We start from the raw sequence: 25063 nt of genomic DNA on the forward strand, positions 1-25063 counted from the left end.
AACCAAACAAACAAATAAGAAAAGAAAACAGCTATAATTCTAAAGAGTAGATTTAAACTTCTTGAAAAATTTTTGTGAAAACAAGTATAATTTCTTCACTGGAGAGAGTGCCTCAGGCTCTTCTTATTCAAAGACCACTCTAACCTACAGAAATAAAGATAAGGTTCAATAGCTCACTTATTGAACTCTCCGTGCTAGGCACTAGAGTCAGTATTTAACAAATCTTAATTTATTTAATTCTTACAACAACTTAATGAAATTTATAAAGTTCTATTATTATTACTATCCATTTTATGTACTAGAAAACTGAAGGAATGGACCCTGACATTTCACTGTCAAGTCCAGGGCCCTAACCATCACACCACGTTACCCTTCTAAATAGGAGCAGAGAAAGGCTCTTGGTCACAAGCCTATTGAGAGGCTGAAAAAACAAGTCAAAGAAATTGTTAAAAGCCTAGATAACTCAACGAGCTGAATGAAACTTACGGTGACTTGGGAAGCAAAAGCGATTCTATTTATCTGTTCAATTGTTTCCTAAATGCTTCTATAGAACTGACCCTGTGGCAGACACTATCCTCTCCTGGCAGACACTATCCTGCTTACTTTATCCATTTTATACATAAGGTAATTGAAGCACAGAGAGGTTCAATCACTTGCCCATGTCCCATAGCTAGTAAGCAGCAGAGCCAGGATTTAGAACTGGTCAGACATGCTCTGGCATCTGTGCTCTTGAGTACTGTGCTGTGCTGGCCTGTCACAGGTACTTCTTAAATCTACCCATTATGTAAAAATAACAGAGGCTTATTCATTCATTCAGCAATGTTATTATAGCTGCATATTAATTTTAATATTGCTCAGAGGCAATATTAATTATGAATGACTAACGAGTTTCAAGAAGAGATTAAACTTATTTTAGTATATCTGGTTAAGAAACTGAGATCCCCTATACATTTTAGAAGGGTTCTCATTCATAATTGTTTATTTTGGGGGGTTGTTTTATTATTTATAGTGTCAAATCCCAACTGTTTGAAAAATTCAGTGTCAGTACTTTCAGATTTACTAAGGATACTTGATTTGAGTTTTCACTGTATTTAAAATTAGATAAAGTTATGTAGAAATGAGCCACCATATTTACTTTCTAAACATATGTAATTCCTTTATATAATCCCCTCCATCCTCAAGCAAAATAAATACAACATTCAGCAGAAATGGAATTCTTTGAGATTGACTACAAGTACTAGGAAGCCTATAATGGACATTTGATGTATCTTGTGTCTAAATTGTCAGCTGTGCTTTTCCTGTTATTTTCTTTTGGTATTATTGATGAGCAGACTGTTTGTTCTGCATTAACATTAGTTTTAGAAAATAGACCTTAAAATAGTAGAAAACGAAACTACTGCAGCCATCAGTCATTCAACGGGGTGGTTTTCTCTAAAGGATATACCCTTTCACTTATCTTTAAAGGAAGAACATGCTTAGCCCACAGAAATTTGTTAACCTGCTTATAGACTTTGCTAATATCTGGCGACATCCTTTGAAGTGCCAATGTATTCCATGCTTGCCTTACACACTTAAAGTTATATATTGTACTGCAGCATCCCAATTAGCGGAAATCAGTGAAGAGGAAAACACAATATTAGCCAGAGAATATTTTATTTAAATTGTAGAGTGCGATAAAACATATGAAAAGAGTTGCTACATCTCATAAACCTGAGATTCAAGAATTGGTTTAAAAAGCATGGTCAAGAACTGCAGAAAGAGCGATGAGGGACTCTGTTCAAAATGAGAATTGCTTCCTTTTAAAAAAAAAAGAGAGAGAGAGAAAGATTTTATTTTAAACCTAAATACGGTCTATGGCTTTTTTTCCGCAGCTCTGGGGTAGATTCAGCAGTATATTTTCCAGATCAGCACATCAACTTCAGATCTGTGACACCAGCCAGGCAGCCTGAATCAATGAATCTGAAAGCCTCAAAGAGCATGGACCTTGGTAAGTGAGGGTGAGGTGACATCCAGGTCAGCTCTCCAGCCTCAGCTCATCTATCTTCCAAAATGCCCTGCCTTTGTTTCTTCAATTCCAACCTTAGGGGGCAAGGTCTGCTGAAGCCTGCAGGATGGGATAATGGTCATCCTATCTTCCTGTCTTCTCTCACACACTTAATTGTAATTACCCCTATTTAAAAGAGAGATAAATGACTTATTTTTATCAAGTGGTCCATATAGGTCAGAAAAATACGACTATTCCTTCCGGAGGAGTTGAATGCCATAAGCATCTTTAAACTCAACTGCCTTTGTATCTGTACTCTCGCTTCCATTTGGTACCTTTCCTGTTGCAGGGCCTTGTAAGATAATGTGGTTAAATGAATCATCTTCTACAGGGCTTCCCATCTCTATGTGCGATGCATAGGGATGGCAACACAGGATTCATCTCTTTAAATGCCCATCTCAAAATCCTGTGACACTGGCAAGAAGAAGGGTGCTTAGGTTTGCCAGATAGAGGGTGTCAGGGTACTCTGGGTCTGTGCCTGAGCAACTTCAGTGAGGTTCTGAGCCCTGCAGAGAATTTCTAGGTGACCGTTGGCTCCCAGGGCACAGCAAAGGCCCTTGCAAATGCCATTCTCCAGGCCCTGGAACGTGGGGCCCCACAAGACATTTCAGATACCCAAGGACATTGCTGCCCTCCCATGGGCTCTTGGAAAGAGAGAACTATTAGAGAAGAGAGTGGGTGCAAAATAAATTCTCAGCAAAATATTTATTGCTTCCTGCATGCTCAGAGGCCAAGCTTTGCAAATGTTTTTTTTTTCTTGAGGCGTATTACATATTTCATTAGTAGCGACAAGAAAATAGAATAATCAAAACTGCATGTTCCATAAAACAATCTGATAAATAGTGCTTATCTATAACTCATTTACAGGAGTTCAGAAAAATGTTCAATCATGATGAAACAAGAGAAATTGATTCTATTTTCTATAAATTAAACAGATCACTGGGATACATTTCCTCTAATCACCTATAGTGAAAGACAGATAGAAAGCCTTAACAAGGAAGCTTAAGCACTGGTCAGGAAGGGGTATTTTCTCCAGTGTGAATCTTTGACAAAACAAAGGAATAATGTGTGACAGTTACATAGGTTATTACTAATAATTTAAGGGGCAATTTATTTTCATAGAGTGCTTGATAAACATTTCCTGTTCTGTCTTCCCAATTTCTCTATGGAGAAGATGAATGGATAAAAACTGCTCTTAATTTGGGGGAACAATATGTTACTGTTTTTCTCATTTAATTTTAAAAGAAGCAGTAGCCAGCAGTATGGTTCTAAGAAATCTCTGCAAAGCTAAAAATACATCCATTTTAATTTAAGGAAGAAAAAATATTGTCGAATCGGTCAAAATAAAACCTAAGGCAGAACTAGAAACATTTTTTTTATATATTCTTTGTTACTGAAAACTTTGCTTTTGAGAACTTTTCTCCTTTAAATTGAAATAGCCCTTGTAACATATGTATGGTTAACAGTCACCCATTGCATTTTATTGTATTTATTCTATAAATGACAACAATAATCGAGATGATTGTTCAACTTACATAATTGAGCAGAGGTCATGAGCCATTTTCTTCAGGACAGAAGTGCCAAACTAAAAGCATCGGCTAAAAAAAATTCACCATAAAGCAGAAGCAGGAAAATATGCTGTAAAAACATTTTTAAAGTAACCATCAGAGTTTGGTCCCTTCCAGGAAATGCCAATTTAAAGCTAACAGTCTTGCAGAGGCTCTAAGGGTCAATATTCTAGGACAATTCTGAACCTCTGTCCCCAGAACAATTGAGTGAGCTCAATAAATGTGTTGATTTTCTCGGTAAATAAACTCAGATGATACCAGAATGATAAACACTGTGTCTTTCCTATTTGATTAGGTGAAAAGAATATTGTGAGTAGTTTAGTTTTCTGTGTATAGCATTAAGCCAATGTAAGGAATTTGCTGAATAGGTTGATGACTATGCTTACAGCAGTAATCTTTCAGCAGGGTTAAGATCCATTTTTCAAAAAGTAAAAGAAAACCAAAAAAACAAAACAAAACAAAAGCCCTCCCATTTATTATGTAATTAATTTATGTTGGATATTCCTTTTTTTTTAAAGTTTATAGGAAACTTCAAAGGCTAACAGGCCCCATCAGTACCTTTTTGTTTGTTTTTGTTTGTTTCATTTTTGCTGCTGAGTTTAAGCAAGTATTTTAACCTGCATACTAATGGGTCGTTGTTCATATGCTCAAATTATTTTAAAGGTGAGTGGATTCCATTTACTTATGTTCACTTAAGTTTTCCAAAGACAGACACTCCTTATAAAAAAAATAATAAAGTGTTCTCATCCCCATCACCTTCCCCTGTTCTCCAGACACAAGCATAATGTTAAAATAGTTTGCTGTGTATATCCTTCTAGAAAGCACACTACCCATTTGCTGTCCCATCTATGTACATGTCTATATCACATTTGTTTCTTTATAATAGTTGCGTGGTATTATGTTATATGATTGAATCTTGATTTATAATTTACTTTTTCCTTTTTGATCAAATTTGGGCTTAATTGAGAATTTTAGTTTTGTTGCTTTTGTTGAGTTAGAGGAATTTATTTGTATTTCTTATTCTACAATTTGCTTATTCTCATCTTTTGCCATTGTTTCCATTTGTTAATTCTTTTTCATCTTGAGACTATTACGTGTGTTGCAAATAATTTCTTGCAATCTATTATTTGCCTTTTTAGTTCAAGCCTGATATTCTTAACTATTAAAAAGGGTTTTGGCTTATAGTCAGATATTTCCGTCTTTTCCTTCATGACTTTTGGGTTTTATACTTATCTCATTAATTTCCTTCTAGTGCTTTTAAAGGCTTTTTTTTTTTTTAATGTACAGAAATCCATAATATGTTTTTATCCGTGGCTTATAAGATGGGAAATTTTTCCTCCACAGAAACAGGCAAATTATTAATAACACTTACTGACTTTTGCATCCTTTCCCCAGTAATTCAGAATGCAGTCACATTGAATACTAAATTCCCTTACATACATCGGTTGGTTTCTAGACATGCTGTTCTGTTGATATATTAGTCTGTCCCATGACAGTGTCACCCTTTATAAATTATCATGCTATCTTATTGTATTTTGATAATTTGTAGGATGATCTTCCTGATTTTTCTTCTTTTACAAAATTACTCTGATTCTTCACATGCATTTATTCTCCCACATTAACTTCATATTAGCTTATCAAAATAAATTTAAAAGTTAAACAGGAATGCTTCTATGGTGTATGTGCACACACACCTGTGTGTCCATCATGATGTTTGCTGATGGTTCCTGATAGGAATGTTTCTATGAGGTTAAATAAGCTTCTTTGTATTCCTAGCTTCTTAAAAAGTTTTTTATTTGCTCATTTTGTTTAATCAGGAATGGGTGTTGATTTTTATTAAGTGATTTTTAAGGATCTATACAGAATGCATTTTGTTCTTTATTTTATTGATACAGTGAATTATATTAATAGATTTCCCAATATTAAATCTTTGACTCTTTCTGAATGGCTCTAAATTTTTCTCTGTACTTGAAAAGGGTAGAAATGAGTAACACTATCTGTGTGCTCTAAAACATAGGTCTAAAACTCTGATCCTATTTTATTCAGTGTCATTAATTCTTGTATATCCATTGTAGAGCTTTTTTAAGACTATTCTGCCTCAATTTTTTGTAGATACTTTTGCTGGCATGCATGTAGCCACATTTAAGTCAGATCAGGGATGATTAAAATGATGAATAAAAGGAAATTTATTTTTAAATAATTGGATGCAACTATGCTTATTCAAAGGGGTTAGGGTGTCATTTTCTGGGTTTTCCAGAAAATCAATCTTTTCCTACTAATTGTAGACTTTCCTCTATTTACTTAAATTACCAGAATTACTGTGTTCAGTCTGGATCCCTTTAATTTGTTCATAATTGAGCTTGTGTGGGTGTTGAGTTGGAAGCTCTCAGGAGCTGAATAACACAGCTGCCTCTTTGGCCTTTGGCATAGGGTTTTCCCCCAAAGATCTGCCCTTGTTGGCAGTATGCCAGAGGGTTACATTCAAAGACTTTTTGATGAGGAATAAACATCTTTAATTTCCTGGCCTGGTGTTTTATGACCCAGTAATACTATTTAAGTATTAGTCTGAATTATTCTAGGGATAGTACTTCAGTATTTTGGCCCATTCATTGACCTGATCTATATAGCCCCATTCAAAGTTAACTTTAAAACATTTTCCACAACAATATTTTTTTTAGAGTTTTCTCTCCTGTCTCAAATCGGCCTCCTTCTCCCATTTCAGAAGGGTGTTCTGTAACACAGGAGAAGACTGAGGGCAGTGCAGATGGAAGATGCTGGCCAGCTGTCTTGCCTCTGTTCAATGAGAGGAAATGAGCTTAAAGTGATGCATGAGGCTTTTGGGCAAAATTTTAGGAGGTTTCTTGACAATGATGGTTGTTAACATTCCATGTCTTGCAGACTCTCAAAAAAAGCATGTCAGTCATCCCTAAAATCAAGACGATAAATAAATCGACCGATTTTCTTTTAAAATCTGTGATTCAGCAGTTTTAGTTTTTGTTAATTGCTTGTTCAAAATGTGTTGTGAGACAGAAAATATTTGTAGGTACTACAGTTGAAGAAAATTATAAATCCACTGATTTCTCATATCAACAAAGGTAAATATTTGGGTCACATTTTAAATATAACCCTTTCACACACATCAGACATTCCTCTCAGAAAGTAGTTAGGCATCTCTAGTATCAGATCGAAGATGGGTATTAAAAAAGTCAATTGACTCCACTCTGCTTTTATAATACTTTCTTTTTAGAGCTAGTTCTTGTATAGTGAGGTACTCCTCGTTTTTATGTGAGCTACTTCTATATGCATTTTTGTTAGGAAGTCAAAAATCCCGAACACAATACATAGGAGAATTTTTATAAAAGAGTGCATTCTAGTAACTGTGATGCTGGTTTATCAATTAATATATGTTATGTGATATGTATGATAAATATTAATATAGTTTTAATATAAATGTTTATTTATATGCACGGATCTTCTTTATTGTTCATCAATAAGTAATATCTCCGAAGATGGTGAAAGCTGAATCAAGTACTTCTATCTAAGGTATAACTTAAACTTATTAAAAAAAAAAAAAAAAGACCTGATTAGTAAAGAAGAATTAACGGTAACACTAAAAGAAAGTGTGTGCCATCTCTAATACTTGAGAAAGAGTATAACGACATAGTCAGGTGTGTGCCCTAAGCTTTAGGAAGTCAAAATTAAGGAATTACAGAGAATGTTTACTTTTTCATTAAACAAATGTTTATTGAGCCTAGTGTGTTCCAGGAAGTAGATTAAACATTGATGATTCAGTAGTAAATGAGAGAAATGGTGTTTGCTACACGTACCTAGACTAAAACCCTAACAGGAAAGGAGAACTCAAGAGTTAAGATTTCCAGAAGGAAATGCTGACATTAGGATGATAAGTTATCTCAGAGAGGAAGAAAAGGGAGAGGCATCTGAAGACACTAGTGTGGCTGCTTCAAGAACTAACTGATAAGCTTGGCTGTGTAAAAAGAGGCAGAGAGAGAGAAAGAATGAGAGAGAGAGAGAGAGAGAGAGAGAGAGAGAGAGAGAGAGAGAAAGAGAGAGAAGGGAAGGAAGGAAAGGAAGGAAAAGAAAGGAAAAAGAAAGAAGGAGGGAGGGAGAGAGGAATAAAAAGAAAAAGAAAATGCAGGAAGATCTAAACAGCTGCTTGAGATGAGACTTGCAAAACCTATAAGAGTTAGACCGTCAAGCTATTTTTACAGTACCAAATAGAAAATGTGGTGGTGGCCCATTGTTCAGAACACCTAACAGCTGTCAGGTGGAAAGCAGAGCCACCTAGTTTCTGTGTTAATTTTATCTTCATCCGCACATGAGAAAGATGTTTGAATTAGAAAAACATGGCTTCCAGCAAATGGCAGGCTAGACAGTTTATATTCTGTACATAAAAGGATTGTGATTATAAAGTGACTATCCCTAATCATTAGAAATTAAGAAGAGTAGGCCTTGCTCTGGAGGACAGGAAGCAATTTACCAATTTTCACAAATATGATGAATTCCAGAAACAACTGGTGAAACTAGTGATCTCAATGCTGATCTTCAGAGGGTTTCCATGTTTGTAAAATGAAAAGAAAAAAAAAAGTAGTGGTCACCAGCAACCTCCAAGGGGATGATGGGGGAGGGGAGGTGTCTCAGAAACAACTGCTGTCTTCTTTTTGATAGGATTTCTAGGCTAAAAATTTAGAGAAATGTTATAAGTGTAGTTTATATTGGTCTTTATGAAGATATTTCAATTCATTTTCCTATTGAGACTTGAGCCAAATTATACATTAAGTTAGGTAATAGCATTAGAAAACTCTTTCTCAAAATGTGATAATTAAGGTTCATTGTTAACTCTGAAAAGAATTGTATATACTCTAAGACTCTGTACTCGGCTTCTCTCATTATATTCTAATAAGTAACAACAGAATTTGATGAAGAATAGATATGTATAATTTGGATGAAGGCATGAAAGACATTCTTACCAAAATTTTAGTAGATTCTGTCTCAGAAGTGAGTGATATGTTAGATTGACAGAATTAGCGTTCAAATAATTTCTTCTAAAGTTGAAGATAAAATTCAACAAATAATAATGGGTGAACTCATCTAAAAGGCATTTAGTAGATACTTAATATTTTCCAGGCAATATCTTAGGTGAATAAGACAAAGGCTCCATTCTTATGGTATTTTCACTCTCTTGGTAGTTAGATAATAAAGTTTTATGTAAATAAATAAATAATAAAATTTCTGATAGAGATGATATTCCTGAAACCAAATTCAGGTAGAGATGAGACTGGGGAGAAGTGAGTCTATTTCAGAGAGGGCGGTGAAAGATAAAAGTAATGTCCTATAGTCAGGATAAAAGAATTAAATTGTAAAAGTATAGAGTTTGAGAGACCTGGCATAACAACAGTTATTAAAGATGTCCCTGGTTTTTAACTATTTCCCTGAAATGGGCACCCCCAAAGCTAGTTCCGTGTTACCAGACCAAGGAAAATTATAGTTCTATAATACCTTGGCCTGGTTGTAACATAGATAGTACTGTAATTAATTTCAGGTACAAAATTTTAAGAGACAAAATAAAAAAAGTGTAGAATGCATCCAGATATTGGTGAGAGGCTTAGAAACCATGTCCAATGAAAAACAGTTGAAAGAAATAAAATATCTTGCTTGGAAGAGAGATGACTTGATGCATACGAGAGCTCTCCTTAGATATTTTCATGGCTGATAATTGAAAAATTCAAATCTGTATAAAATTGCATATGCACCCAAAATATATCTAGTGGTGATAGTCAAATCAAAGTTTATGAGCTTTGAAATTTAGGAAGTTAATAGTGATAAATTCTAGTTAGTGGTATGCAAAGAAAAAATATATATGAATTAAAACAACTCAGGAAGACTGAGAAGAGAAGCAAAATTCTTCAGAATTATGGAAAAGGCACCTTTGTGTATTTTTCAGTATTAGATAAAGGATAAAGTTTCTTTTTATTTTTTGTTTATAACCATACAATTTATAACTGAAGTGGGAAGACTTAATGAAGACAAATTGAGTTTAGAGAAATTAATTACATATCATGACTCAGGCTGAATTCTTAAAAAGACATCTTCGGTGAAAAAAGAGAAACCAGTAAACTTAGAATGACTGACTTTACACATTGTTTACAGTAAAGCACTGCCATCCAAAGCAAGCCTCTTTCAAAACATAAGGAAATCCAACAGTTGGATTACTTAACATAACTTAACATATAATTAAATTTTAGACAATTGTACTTTTTGAAGTGAAAATGAATTATGAACTAGTATTAATATTAACTGAGTTACAGAGATATAAATCACTTCTCAATATCTGTAATATAACTGTAATCTTAGATATAGCAGAGTAGTACAGATTTTCTTTAAAATTAGAATAACTATTTGAGTTCGAAGCAAGGGCATAAAAATGCCTGCCTCTTTGTGTAATGGACATGATGCTCACCCTGTAAGTCCATATGTATCGTTTTTCCCTGCCTTTTTTTTTTTTTTTTACATTTCCCTAAGAAATATGTTTTCGAGAAATATATTTTTAAGAATAATTTCACTTTGTGTTTATTATTACTATTAATTGGAAAATGATGCCTTTTGTGTAGAAATTGTAATTTTATACTACTTTATATGTTTTAGACTTGTCCAAAAGTTGGGGCATATTTCATCCCGCCACTCTTATACCATCTCCAATGAATAAATGGTGACAAATATCTTAAACACATTTGCTCTTATTTACCATTTGTTCAATGAATGGCTAGGAGGCACAACTCTCTCATATACTTCCTTCAGGAAAAATTAGTCTTTGAATCAAGGCTCATCCCTCTTATATAAAACATGTAATCTGATGCTTAGAACATATGAGATGCAATGTTGTTATTAGTACTAGTAATAGCCATGGAGAGGATCATCTTAGTAGTATTATTAGAGGTGAGCCTCTACATCTTCTACACATTTTTCTTGTAATTGGCGGTTGACTTGAATTGTCAATATGGTAAATTCTCTTCAGGTGTTATGAAATACTGGGGAAAGGTTACATGGATTTTGTACATCGATTCTTAATCAATGATGGGGTCACAAATGGTCTCAAATGTTGCCATGTACTTTTTCACTAAAATTACATTTTCTTGGTCTGTGGAATATGTAGATACTTTTTAAATTCAGTGTCTGGAAGGGAAATCCAAAGTTCTGTTTTCCCACAGGAGATATAAATAAAACTATAATGTTTAGAAATGTTTGTAATTGAGTCTTAACTAATGATATATGCCAATAGCAAACTCATGCAGATCTTTATTAAATTAACCTCTATATTTAGAGCATTGTTTAGGCTCTAATGGGAAATCCTGATCAATAAGAAACTGCCGTATCCTTTAGAACTGAAATATTCTTAAAACTTGGATTAGTCATGAAGCACTTTCCTTTTTTATTGTGTACCTCAATTAAAGTTCTACCTCTCAGATGCTAAGCATTTTAAATAAAGCCAAATATAAAGCTATCTTTCTCACTTGCCTTTGTTTTGTAAACTATTATTCATATTTAAATGAAATTCTGTGTTCCTTCTTAAAGACCTTTTGTATTAACATAAGAACATCTTCATAAAAATATGAAGCTAAGGAAGCTATTCAAAGAATGGAGCAAAATACTTAAATCCTCCTTGCAAATATGAACCAAATTCATTTTAGTTGTTTTAAAATAAGCATTCCAAATAATAGTGTTAAATGAAGTTTTGCAGCTTCATAGTTGACTCTTCTGAACAGTATTTAGAATGATACGTATTTGTTATTGGCCATGTTTTATGTGGAAATTAAAACTACTATAGGGAGTTACAACTATCTCATTCTTATGTACAGTAGTTGCAGTTTTTAATAAAGCAAAACTTCTTTAGTCTTACATATTTTTTCTATATACATATTTATATTTTTATATTCTTTTTCCCCAAAATGATTATACTGAATATATGCTTTTAAATTTGTGTCTTTTAAGAACAATCTATATCTTAGCTTCTAAAGTATCATCACTTAACTGTAAGATTTGCTCTTACATAAATTTAGCCTGACTTATCTGCCTAATATTATTTGGCCATATGGATTGTTTCCAATTCTTTGTTCTTAGAGCAATGCATTGAGCCTGCAAGTATATAAACCTTTGTGAATAATCATGATTATTTTATTATTATAAATTCTATAAGTATAATTCCTTGGCCAAATGTTGTTTAAAGATGTAAAGCTTTTGATAGATATGACCAATTGCCCTCCAAGAAGGAAATTTTGCTCTTATCAGTAGTATATGGAAGAATCTGAGTGTATTTTTTTTTGTTCGTTTGTTTGTTTTTTTGCCAATTTTATAAGGTTAAAAGGAATATTTTTATTTACTTTTAAAATTACTTCTGGGGCTAAACATTTTTCATATATTTATTGACTATGTTTTCTATTGTGAAACATCTGAGATTTTCCTCTGTAAGTCTGAAAATATCTAAATTAAATATCACCTTTCTGGAAATAAAACGTTATTGTACGTTAAAGGTCAAATCACAACTCTTGCTCATGAGGGAAAATAGATATTTTGCTTTTGCGTTCCTAAAGCTATGTTACCTGCTCCAAAGTACATATTAATTAATACATCTGTGTCTTTCATTAAATGGTTAGAAAGTGTCTAGCTAAACATCAATAGGAGGCAGAGTCAGAACTTGGACTTATTTATGATAAAACCTGCTTAATCTATGGTTAGTTAATCTTTTAAAAAATAATTTCTTTTAGTTCTCCATTGGAGTAATAAATACTATATATACAGTAGTTCTGGCCACTTTAGAGCACATGAGTACAAAGCCTGGCATCACCAGAAACATCTACTGTGTTTTTATAAGACTGAAAAGTTGTCCAACACCTGCATATATAATTTCAGTCCCGTGTGAAATTCATCCATCCAAATATTCCTGCCTCCCTGCCTGCCTTTGTTCCTTTGACATATATGCTTCTTCTATGGTAGGTACTATTCTTAATAATTGAGACTTATCAGGGACAACACACAATAATATCTTATTTCTTCTGTAGGTTACATTAGTGGAAATAGTCTCATGAACAAAGTTTGAGAGAGTAGGGATATAAATGGTCAGAAGAAAATAAGTGAATGAAGACACCAGAAAGATATTCAATATAACAAACATAAATATCTACAAATTGAAGAGAGAGGAAACATGACTGAAAAGGCTAATGTCTCAATACCTACTTGGTTTTTAGTGTTCATTAAAAGGTTACTAGGAACTCTATCCAATAAAGGTACTAAAATTAAAGTGAAAATTAAAATAGAGATCAAATTGGAAATTAACTAATCAAGAGTGATGGTTTCAAGTGAGCTGGGAAAAGCTGATCTACCCTCTGCTAATCCAAAAACTAACTAGCGTAATCCCCAAGTACTTTAGGATGGTCTTAAAAGAATTGTGAGAAACTGAAAATGTCTCAGCTGAAATTCCTTAAAAGTAAAACAAGGGCATATCAGGAAATTGGGAAACATTTAGTTTATTTTCTAAATTTGGAAAAAGTTATGGTAACATAATTCAAAATGAGTGAAAAATGAGTTACATCAGAGTTTTCCTATTACTAGCCTTAATAACTTGGTAGATGCCAAGTAAATCATCTTAGTGCTTTCCTGGACTCAGAAAGGCTAGAGGACAATCACAAGTGGCCAGGTCCTCTAGCCATAGGTTAGTAATGAATGGTCAAGCAAGTTTGGAAAATTCTGAGTTAAAGTTAAACTGTCTTCTTAAATACAAGGTTTTCACAGCCTTCAATGTGTTTTATATGCATTACCATTTTCTTAAGAGTCTTCAAGATACAATACATGCAGCATTTCTCAGACTCATTTGCTCCTAGAAATCTTGAGTTCAGACCATTTCATAAGACTAGTGCTTTGAAGAATGCACTTGGCAAAGAGAAGATGTGTTTGTGAGGTTTAAAGGTGATGTGCTACAGCCAGAGTAGGGTGAAGAAAGGATTGCCAACAAGATGAGACATGTGGAGCAATGCTGTGAAGCGGGATGCAACCTGAGAAAGAATCTCTAAGGTAGAGAAGTGTCCACAGATGCTAAATAAGTAGGAATTAACTGCAGGATAGCATGAAAGAGCAAGGTTGTAGCAAAGCCTGAATTATCCATGGACTATGATGACAGAATGTGGATGACTGAGTGCAGGATGCCTCAGGAAGAATAGCACATCTATTGTAAAATAACTTTTACTACTTTATTGCACGTCAGTGGCTAGAAGTAACTACCTTTCCTTTACATATGGTAAAATAAGAAAAATCAAACTCAGCCCTATATTCAGGGCAGCGACAATACCTATTAATCTAAAATAAGAAGAGGAAAAAGAGAGAAAGCAGTAGGTAACTATAATGGTAGTAGTAGTAGCTAATGTTTTTGAGCACTTGCTATATGCCACGTGTGGTTTTTTTATACAGCAATTCTGTTGCCATTTTACAGATGATATAATGGGGCTTAAAGAGACTGACTTATCTAAGGTGGCATAGCTAGTCAGTGGTGGGGCCAAGTTTTGAACTCAGGAACATTTAACTTTGATGCCTGGGCTCCAAACCATAATGCCTTTCTGTTTCAAGTGAGACTTATTAGTTTCTCATCCTTAACTTTAAAAACAGAAGAGCCCATTCTCTCTTCTCTCCTATTTAAATTTCATCTTTCATTCATTTCACTAAAATCTTGCCTGCTCTGAGTAGCTGTCACTTTTCCCCAGCTCTTTCTCAGAATTTCTAAAGCAATTACCATTGACTTCACCAGTTTAGCATAGAATTGCATACTCTTTGGGGTACCTAGTATATGAAAATGTTTTCTCACTCCTCAACGGAGAAGCTCCTACAAGGTCAAACCTTGTATTTACTTGGCACTCTCTTCACCACTTAGAATGTGTAGGTGCTGAGTGAATACAAGATGGATGTTATGGATGGATAGTGTTAGAGCAATCTGGGTGCAATCTCAGAAACCCATTGATCTTGATGATTGATTTGTCTGATCTTACTAAGTAGACAGGTTCCCCTTTCCTACATCAAAATATTAAATGAATAGATGAATAAAAGTGCAGACAAATTCTTAAAAGATAAATGAATAAAAGTGCAAGTAAATATTTGGTTTGAGTAGCAAAATAGAATAGGGATAAAGATATTTCAGGAGGGTATAGAATAGAGCACTCTACACTCACATTCACTTAACCAAACTAGTTTTGTTCATTTGAGAGTGTTTGAAGAAGGTTCATAATAATGAACAGATTTAAAGAAAGAGTCATACCCAGGAAATATATAAGGCCAAGGGTGTTAATTTCATTATATAGAAAATAGTGAAAGCAGTTGTTTAAAACTTCAAGAAAGGAGCCGTGTGCTTTATTTCCTAATTGAAGGAATCTATGAATAAATTAAGCAATCACTTGACATAATTGATTTAGATCATGTGAATTCACTTGCACTGCCAGAGAGGGTTAATTAGATTGTTTTGTGGCTCTTCCTAGTCTTCTATCACGGACATTGTTTTTCCCATTTTATTCTTCTATACCTTCTTTTTATTTATTTATTTTTTTATCTCAAGAAGTATATCTTTTTATTTATATTATTTAACTTTATAAGTTTTTTATTTTTGTAGAATTAGAAAAAGTTGAAGATATAAATACTTCTCTAACAAAAAAATCACTTGCTTCCTATTTATGAATCTAATTTTCATTTTCCATAAATCTGTTTGCAGAAGAATAGTGTAGTCTATGCATAAACCTCGTGCCATGGGAATTATATTTAAAACATACTTGAATTGTTTGCTTTTACCTGCAGCAACATGAAATTGAATTACATTAGTATAGAGCAATTTGATTGCCTGCGAGTTGTCGCAAATCTTGTGTAAGCTGAATATTCAGAGATTTTGCTCACCTTGGGTCATATAGTAATGGTTGTCATGACAAATATCCTAAAGCGATACCCAGAAAGTCCTGAATCAAAGAACATGATTAACTCAAAATAAATTGAAAATATTCTATATGGTCTAAATACTTGGTACAGGCTCACCCATTACAGCTTCGTGATTTATGTACATTTTTATCCATGGAGCAATTTTGGTATTTATGTTTAATCAAAGAATTTATTAATACAAGTACAAGCCCTTATGACTTAATATGCTAAGATGACTGAGGAACTTTAAAATGTTCCATATTCAGCAACCTGATTTGTACAATGTCCAGCATAGCTACTTGATATTGATAGATGTATAAGTTAACTCTCAAATCAACTAAATAACTAACTCTTTAGATATCTAAATCTGTATCCCTGTAAAAATAGTACTTAAAGGGTTTATCCATGACCAAGCTATAATTTAGAGATGTTATTATAATGAAAATGTGGTCACAAAGTCATTAAGGGCAAGAATTTCTAAAGACAGCTCAGTTGAATTGTCCACACCACTGGGCGGGAGGGGTGCCGGGGCGGGGAGGGGCAGACTGATGATATGCTTCATCCTTAATGGATTAGGAATATTATATTTGTAAAAGAAGGCAATAGTCTTACATGAGTGTTTAACATATCATTACCATGTACTTTTCTAAGCATGTTTTAGAAAGTCGAGTATGAAAATAATAAGCTGGTATATAAGAAAAACACTTAGAGAAGCTTATTTGAGTAAAAAGAGACAAATGTTTTTTTCTTTAGTTGGAGAAGAGATTTACTCTGGATAACATGTAAAACTAAGAAACGATCCTAAGAGTGCACATTGGATTATGTTGTTTCTTTGTTAATCCAGCAACAACCTAAAAAGTTAATAAATTTGGAAACTCCAATATTCTTAAAATAGGATTAGGAGACCCTGCTTAAGAGACACTTAATCATTACTCTGTATTTTCTACATGTTCTTTGTTGTTCAAGAGAATAAAGGAATAATTATGAAATAAAGGATTAAAATCTTTAATACATGAAGAGCTCTAGTTAGTTATTGGAAAATAAATATTTCAATACAAAATTGGAAAAATATATGATCAGAAAAGTTACAAAAGAAAAAATTTGGTTGGACAATATATATGAAAATGTTCAACCTCACAAGTAATTAAGGACATTAAGATATTGTAGTGGAAAACATCAGCAAATGTTGAAATATACATGTACCAGTATCACAATACATATTTGTTGGGCATTTAGGCTAATGCCTCTTTACTGCAAGGGAATGTGGCTATTGCATAAGTTCCCTTAGCACTCTTTTAAAATCTTTTATCCAGTAATTCCATTTCAAGGAGTTATTGTACAAAAAAAAAGAAAATAAAAATAAAAATTTGACCAAGATTTAAGTTTAAGAATTTTTTACTATAGTGAACTTAATTTTCCAGCAATTAGAAGGTTAGTGAAATAATAAGCTATTAATCTAATAGATATGATAGGCTATTATGCAACAATTAAAAATCTTCAGACTATTTAATGATAAAAATGTTAATGATAAAACATCATTTGAAGAAAACAGTAGACAATTATATCAGTATTTGTATGGATATACAGATTGTGTCCATGTATATGGAATGGTATTTGGCAAAATGTTTACACTGAGTTTTCTCTTAGTGGAAGTTACAAGAATAGTTTTTATCTTATTTATATATTCCTGCATATTTCAAGTCTTTTAATACAGACATGTATTATATTTACAATTAAAATCAATTGGCAGCTTTAAAATAATATTTAAATAGAATTTAAAAAGCAGGTAATCCTGCCCATGGTAGAAAGAAATGGAGATATTTAACTACAAAAAGAATGAATGGGGTGCAGGTTATTTTGGCTGACTTCATATCCTTGAGGACTATCATGTGAAAGAGAGGATAAGAGTATTTATGAACAGAATGATGAGATGTTTGTTAACAGATTTCAGGTTGGCACAGAAAGTTACTCCTTACCACTTAAAATGATATTAAATAGGAGCACATTCCACTGTAGTTCTCACAGAATTCTGCCAACAGTGGTGTAATAAACAGAAGTCTGTTTGTCATACATAATGTGAAGTTCAAATAGAGCCAATTCAGTGGCTCAGTGAAGCCATCAGAGACCTATGCTCCTTCTCTTTTTCCATCCTGTCATTCTTGATTTTTTGGCTTTTTTCTTCGTATTTGTTACTTAAGTATCCAGATGACTGCTGTATTTTCAGAAATCGTATCCATGTTCCAGACTGGGAAAGAAAAATAGTAAAAAGGCAGACAGGCAACAGAAGACAAAAGAGTATGCCAACATTCTTCCCTGTATCAGAAATACAATATTATCTAGGAGTACTGCCCATCAAACTTCCACTTTTATCTCATTGGCCAGGGCTATGACACATCACATACTTTCTAGCCAGAAAGTAGCTAGGGAGAATGGCGTTGTTGGTGACACTGGCTCAGCCAGCCTACTGTGTCTTCCATAGCTGCCATGTAAAGTTGTGAACTTCCGGTCACTGCTTGTGAACAGGAGTACAAAGACAGCCTCGTGTGAGTCGGGCAGATTTTCTAGATTCTTTTAGATCTTAGTCTTAAGAGACTATTCATCCAATTCCATTTTGATAGAATTGTGGACTCAGTAGGAAAGTGGCAAGAGAGCAATGACCTGATTCCCTATTCACGGACTAAGTCAACCTTGACCGATTATATTTAAGAGGATGAGGGTGAGTTTCTTGGGATGATTTTGGTGAAATTTTCAAACTAGTAAATCTAGTGAAAGCAAAACATATAGGAAGGAGACACTCAGATGAAACAACAATAAATTATTTTTTTTTTCTTTTTAATAACCCTAAAGCAATGGTTTTAACTTTATATTTTTATTTCCTGAATTGTTGAAGCAATTCCTTTGGTTAAATCAGGCAAGGATTTTCTTTTCCCTGATGGTCACTATAGGCACAAAGCTTAGAATTTATGAGCTTTACAAGGACCTACCGAAGTATCTGAAACTTGAAAAAAATCATTGGCTCTAAAGTATGAAAATAAAGCCAGAAATCTGAAATTAATAAATGTTTGATTATCCCTGAAATGTAAACCTATGCCAATTTTATTATTTGTAACATTTAGAATTCATTTAAAAATATCATTACATTCAAAAACAGTTTGTATTTTGGGATTTTTTTTCTAGTTTACAAGAATTTCTAGGTAAGCACAGATTGCTAAAAAACCCATCAATATCTATTGAATGAATAAATCATACCCAAATATTTTTGAGTCGATTTTCCTAAATCTCTTTTATATTTTCACAGCAAGAAATTTTATTTAAGATTCAAGGAATAAGGGAGGAGGAAGAGTGGTAGGAGGTGTTGATGAAGCATAGGTGCAGCCCATTGCTTTTCCTGCTTTCCTTTCTTCAACGGCAGCCTTGGAGGCCTCCAAAGAAATTCCTGGTCTAAAGGAAAGAGATTTAAAAATTGCTTCCTGTGAAGTCACTGAGGACTCTGGGTCTAGCAGTTTTCTGTTGTTCCTATTACTGTTTTCTATTAACTCAACCTTGTTCAAGATTCTTGATATACCTCAATACCTTCCAAAAAGATAGTGGATATTTAATATGTATGTGTAATCACCGGTTCTGCAAAAAGGAGCCTGATGTAAATGAGCTCATCTAATAGAGCGTTGTAAAATACTAGATCAGTTCACTAGAGTGCGTGCAGTACTTTCTGCATCCCATTTAAGTGGATGGTTGTGCTCTGAATTGGAGAGACGGCATATAAACCCCATAGTTAATATCCTCTAATAAACAATGAATCTGGATGACAACTTTTCAAAATCTATTATGTAGTAGTAAGCCTGGTTTTGCACCGTTTGCATAATAAACAGATGATAGTAGATTCTGGGCAGGAATATAGACAGTATTGTATACTTCAGTTCACACCAGAAGAGAAATCTTTTGATAGCACTCATTGTAGCCAAGAACAGAAGCAGCTATACTCTACCCGGCGGGAAACCAGGTGCCAAAATTAGTTAATGCAAGAATAAACTGAGTTGCCATCTTAATGTGAAGTCCACAAGCTCTAGGGAAAATGTACATGAAAATCCTGAGTAGCTCAGGTTACTAGGTCTTGAGGGTTATAGTTCAGTTCTAGGCTGGCCAGTTAACTTTATGAGAAGAAACACTGTTGAGTGATGGGAAAGTATGTTTTTACCCAGCCAGCCAGCTCACAAGCACATGCAGAAGTGCCATGAAGAGAGCAGGAGGATGTTCAGTAATGTAAGCCCCCCACATGACATGGATATAGCAGATTTACTTGTCAAAAGTGTAGATGACACACAGCTCGGTGGGTTATCTAATGCACTGGATGACAGAATTAGGATTCAAAAGATCGGAACAGGAATAACTGATGAACTGCAATTCAGAAGATTAAATTTAATAGGGATAAATGTAAATTCCTGTACTTGGGTTAAAAAAAAAAAGCAACTGCCTCCTGTCTTACTCCCATCCACTTCATTCTCCACGCTGCAGCTTGGGTGATCTTTTTAAAACACAAATCCGATCATGTCACTTTCTTGCTGAAAATCCCTTAACGGCACCCCATTGCCTTCAGGATAAAGACAAAACTCATTATGTGGTTTTGGAGATCCTCCATGACTGGCTCCTTCCTTTCTCCTCCACCTGGTCTCTTACCAGTCTCCTTCTCATGCTGAGCACTTCAGCTGTATGAAAGATCTTTGAGTTCTGCGTATGGGACCTGTTCGTGGGCTTTCATATTTCTTCTGTGCTAATACTAACTTCCTGCTTTCCTACACGTCTCCAGGTCTCAAAGCCATCAGGGAAGTCCAGTCTGTAAACTAAGTTTAATCTCTTCATTACCTGTTTTAAAGATTCTCTGGTCATCCTTTTTTCATTCAACACATATTTAGACCCTGAGAACAAATTGATGGGCAAAACAAAGCCCATGTCCACATGGAGTTTATGTTCCAGTTGGGAAGATGACAGGGCATGATGAGTGCTTTGTAGAAAAATGAAACAGGATGAAGAGATAGTGACAGTTGAGGTTAGATGTTCCTACCTTAGGTAAGATGGCCAGGGAGGACCTCTCTGATGATGACATGTCTGTGGAGATGTGAATGAAGAGGGTCATTGAGCTATGTGGCTGTCTGAGAGAGTAGCACTACAGTCAGGAGAAAGAGCATTGTCCCAAAGCCCAGAGAGGAATATGCTTGGCATGTTTGGGGAACTGCAGTGAGGCCAGAGCGGATAAAGGAAGGATGCTGAGCAAAGGGAGCGCTGTGCAGAATGAGGTTGGAAAGGCCCCCGGGGACCAGCCCAGGCTGGGCTTGGAGGCTGCAGTAAATTTTCACATTTTCTTCTAAATGTGATTAGAAGCTATTAGGAGGCTTTGAGCAAGGGACTGCCATGATTAAAATGTTTGTTTTGTTTTCATTTTAAAAGGATTATACTAGCTTCTGTGTTTAAAATAGACTATGGGGAGTAAGTGCAAAATCCCAAAGTTCATGCGGGAGGTTATTACATCTGTCAAGGTGAGAGCTAAAGCTGGCTTTGTTTAGGAAGGTTTGCTGGTACTTCTCACACTGTTTGTGATTAGTTGTGTGATATAAAACCCTGCTAGTACAGAGCTTGGGCTGTCTTGTTTTCTTCCACAATCCCAGTGTCTTCCATGATGCCTGGCACACCATTGGCTCTCCACAGATGTTAGTTGAATGAAGAGCTCACTTAACAAGAGTTAATATAAAAAGGATTTCAGGATTTTAGTTGACTGTGCACTTGATGAGCCAACAATAGTGCAGTTTGGCTGCCATAAAAGCTAAGGCTGTCTTTTCCCCTTTTGCACTGCTCTGACACCCTCTGAACAATAGTCCATGCCTCTTTCTGGTAACAATTTCCAGGTGTATGAGGCTCAGAACAATTTATGACAACTCTATTTCTTCTGAGAGTATCAACAACCATTTTTAAGAGACATCATGTGTTCTTTCACGTTGTCTGTTAGGAAATTATACATTTAGTAGGTAGTGGTGACTAGTGAAATATATCGTTCTTGATGGTAAAGCCATTAGCAGAATCTTACCTCTCAGACTCACATAGTAGAACGAATTTATGCTTTGAAGTCAGGAACCCTTCGGATCCTAGCTGTCCCACTTGCTAACTTAATGGCATAACCCCACTGAGCTTCAGTTACCTCCTCTGTAAAGTGAAGATAGTAATGCCTAACTCATAGAGCTTTTGTAAGGATTAAATAAGATAGCATGTGTTAAAATGCTTAGTATGATTTCTGACACACGTACATTGGCAACAAATTTTAGTTTCCTTCCTCCTTTTCCTTGTGAAAGCTAGAATCACTCTGCAGAAATGTATATTACAAATAGTGGAATGAGAGGTGTGTTTTTCCATTTGCTAATAATGAATAATCATTGTCTGGTGTGTGACTTACAGAATAACCTGTGCCCTTTTTTTCCTACAATTTAATCAGTATCAATTTCTTGCTGATAACGGGTATATTTATCAGAGGTCTAGGAAACATGGGAATTATCATAGTCTGAGTAGTAGAAATAGTCCAACCCTGATAGATCCCAAAAATTTACAGAGAAAGAAGGTTCTTGGGAGGGATCTCACATAAGTAATCTTTCCCCTATCATAAAAAAAAAAGAGAGAGAGAGAGAGAGAGACTCTATACAACTAATCTTTAAGGACCTTTGTAATCTGTAACAGTTTATCATATAAAGATGAATAAAACACTGTCTTTGCCTTCATTGGAGTTGCATACAATCAACATAATACAGAGTAGAAAGTGGTAAACTTGCCTGGAGGCAAAGCTAAAGTGTTCTGGGGAGACAGAGATGAAGAGCATAGGTAATAATGTGGAGCTGGGCCCAGGAGGAGTAATAATATTTATACATGTGAGATTTGAGGCATTTCCAACTAAGAATAAAGGCAAAAGGGAAGAAACTAGGAATCATTCTATATAACTTCAGTATAAGGTGAATAGAAGAAAATATAATGAGAAGAGTAAAAAGGCTTCAAACCTGAACATAAGACAAAAGAGACTGTATTATTTTCTAGGCAGTTGAATTTAGTGAAGGTTTTGGGGTAGGCTGGAAGAATGATGAAGGCGATGTTTAGCCTGGGTTAATCTGGGTACCAAGTAAATGAGGTATATAGGAGAGCTGGGGAGATGGAGGTAGTTACGAGCAAATTGGAAGCAATTGCCTAAGTTCAGCCCTGGAATAGAAAAAGCCTTAGGTCCAGTTATGAAGACTCTTGGAAGGAGGACTTGTGGCTGCTGCTCATGAAAATGGCGTGTGTGCTGTCAGGACAGGGGAATAGCCCTGAGCCTAGACATGGTCTCCTTTCAGTTTACCAGTTCAGCTGCATTGTCTATGTGGTCTAATATTCCAAAAAAAAATTTTTTAATTGCCTATTCTCAACATCGATTGCATGATATGTAGGGCAGAAGCAAGTAACGAGACTTTCAAAGAATATTGCTCTCGGTCACGGATTACATTCTTAGTTCAGTGTTCTTCCCATTAAACTTTGGGTGAAAGTTACTCAAGGAGTCTTAGGACCATTGGTTCTGTGGTTTAGAAGCTGTGGTTATAAGGACAAAGATGTTTCAATTTACTAAAGAGTGTGATCATTATTCAATTTATTCCAGAGAAATTAATTAATACCATACCATACCATGAAAGTTGTTATAAGATTCATTTCACATTTTTTACTAACTGAGTTGAGGAGATGGAGCTGAGAGTCCAGGGAAAGCAAGGTGGTTAGAGTGTGTAGAGTGCCACAGACAAAAGAACTGCATAGAGAGTGAACTCCAGAAATATTCGGCGAATCTCTCTTGAGTGTTACAGAATACTAATCAGAGCATACAAGCGAGGAAACTACCCAGGCTGGGAAAATCACTGCCAAAAATATCCAAGAAGCAGGACCCAGAGCTCACACAGTATCTGATTCTTTTGAGAAAAACAGTATTAAATGGATTCAAAATAAATGAATTAGTGAATTTATAAAGGAATGATTTCATTTTCCCAATACCCTTTAATGAGATAAAGATAATAGTATAAGAACATATGCAAAGTATTGGATTTTCCTAACTTTAAATTTAAGCTCTCCGAAGATTCATGGAGAAAGAAAGAGCATTTTAAAGAGAACTGGAAAGTTGCGAACATTGGAAAAGTTAGATAATGATGAGTGAGCGGGCACCTTGGCTGGGGGATGCACTACAATATCAGAAGAAAACTTCATTTGTTGAGTTCTGATTAGCTTATTGTCAGAGCACCACGGCCAGGGAGGAGAGGTATGCTTTTGGAGAAGCTCGCTAAGAGAGATGGCAAGATAAACATTAGCATCATTATCTTGTACTGATTCCCTAACCCCTTTTTCAGCAAAGCCTTGCTTTTGTTTTTTTGTATTTTGATTTCAAGAGATGGAAGAATTTTTCAACACATAAAAATTCATAGTGTTGATACTCATAAAGCCTCCCCAAAGAGAAACAGTAGGCCAAATAATCATCGACATAAGAAAACACTATAAATTAATGCAGTAATAGTTCATGGTTGCTAAGGAGTGAACTTAATTTACAACTTGAAACAGGTTTGCTTTCCTTAGAAATTCTGGAAGTCGATCAGGAGCACAGAAATTGATCTACTAAAAGAGAATAAAATTGATTCTTAATATTGGCAGCTACATCAATTTTTATTTAAGTTCTGAAGGAACAGCTCTTGGAAACAACTTTACCAGCCATTAAGGAATTACTTAGTATTTAGTTTCCTAGAAAATTATTCAAAGATAAATATTTATAGCATCATTAGAAGGTAGATTTTTGTTGTGCCAAATATCACATTCATAACCACAGTCTCTATTATGTCAAAGATATAGAAATCAAAAATTAAATGAAATAGAGCTGTCTGTGTTAAAGGCAAGCATTGCATCATATTTTAAAGTGCTGCTTTGTATCAAAATATCTCAATGTGAAGTAGTGGAAATCTGAACACATCTGCATATTTCCCATTTGTGACATGGGGTTGGCATTCTCAAAAAGAATATCTGTAGCTGATAGCAGTTTTTATCTGAAGAGATTTGTGCATGTTAGTAATCTACTATCTTCTGTCAGCATAAGAAGAGCATATGGGGCCTATTAACTCACCAAATCTGCCACTGTTCTGCAAATTTTTATTAAGCAAGTGCAGTCCCTAATAGTCACTTATGTTATAGAATGCATGTCAAATGCTATCAATAAGCGAGGGGGGATTATTTTCCCCCAGTGAGAATGCATTTCGAGTGTGTAGGAAGGCTTGACAAAAGAATAAAACACTTTAAGTGATCACTGTATTAATATGAATGTATCCTACTGGGAAGCCAATATGTTTAAGTATTATATGCACTTCAATGTTTGCCACAAATAAGCTCACAGAGTGCCATCTTTTTCACAGATCCCCCCTCCCAATACTTTCTTTATTTATGGTTTATCTTCCATACAGTAAGC

At 34.7% G+C, this 25063-nt stretch overlaps 1 protein-coding gene across 1 annotated transcript in view; it reads left to right on the forward strand.

Moving 5' to 3' along the window:
• The window catches only part of PARD3B (par-3 family cell polarity regulator beta), a 905664-nt gene that overhangs the window by 555659 nt on the left and 324942 nt on the right, over positions 1 to 25063 (forward strand). Inside the window, exon 16 of the mRNA XM_025039317.1 lies at positions 1872 to 1987. Within this exon, the coding sequence (XP_024895085.1) occupies positions 1872 to 1987 (116 nt within the window). The remainder of the gene's footprint in view (positions 1 to 1871; positions 1988 to 25063) is intronic.

Source organism: Pteropus alecto, unplaced genomic scaffold (assembly GCF_000325575.1).
Source record: "Pteropus alecto unplaced genomic scaffold, ASM32557v1 scaffold3, whole genome shotgun sequence".
In the NCBI taxonomy this organism is placed as follows: domain Eukaryota; kingdom Metazoa; phylum Chordata; class Mammalia; order Chiroptera; family Pteropodidae; genus Pteropus; species Pteropus alecto.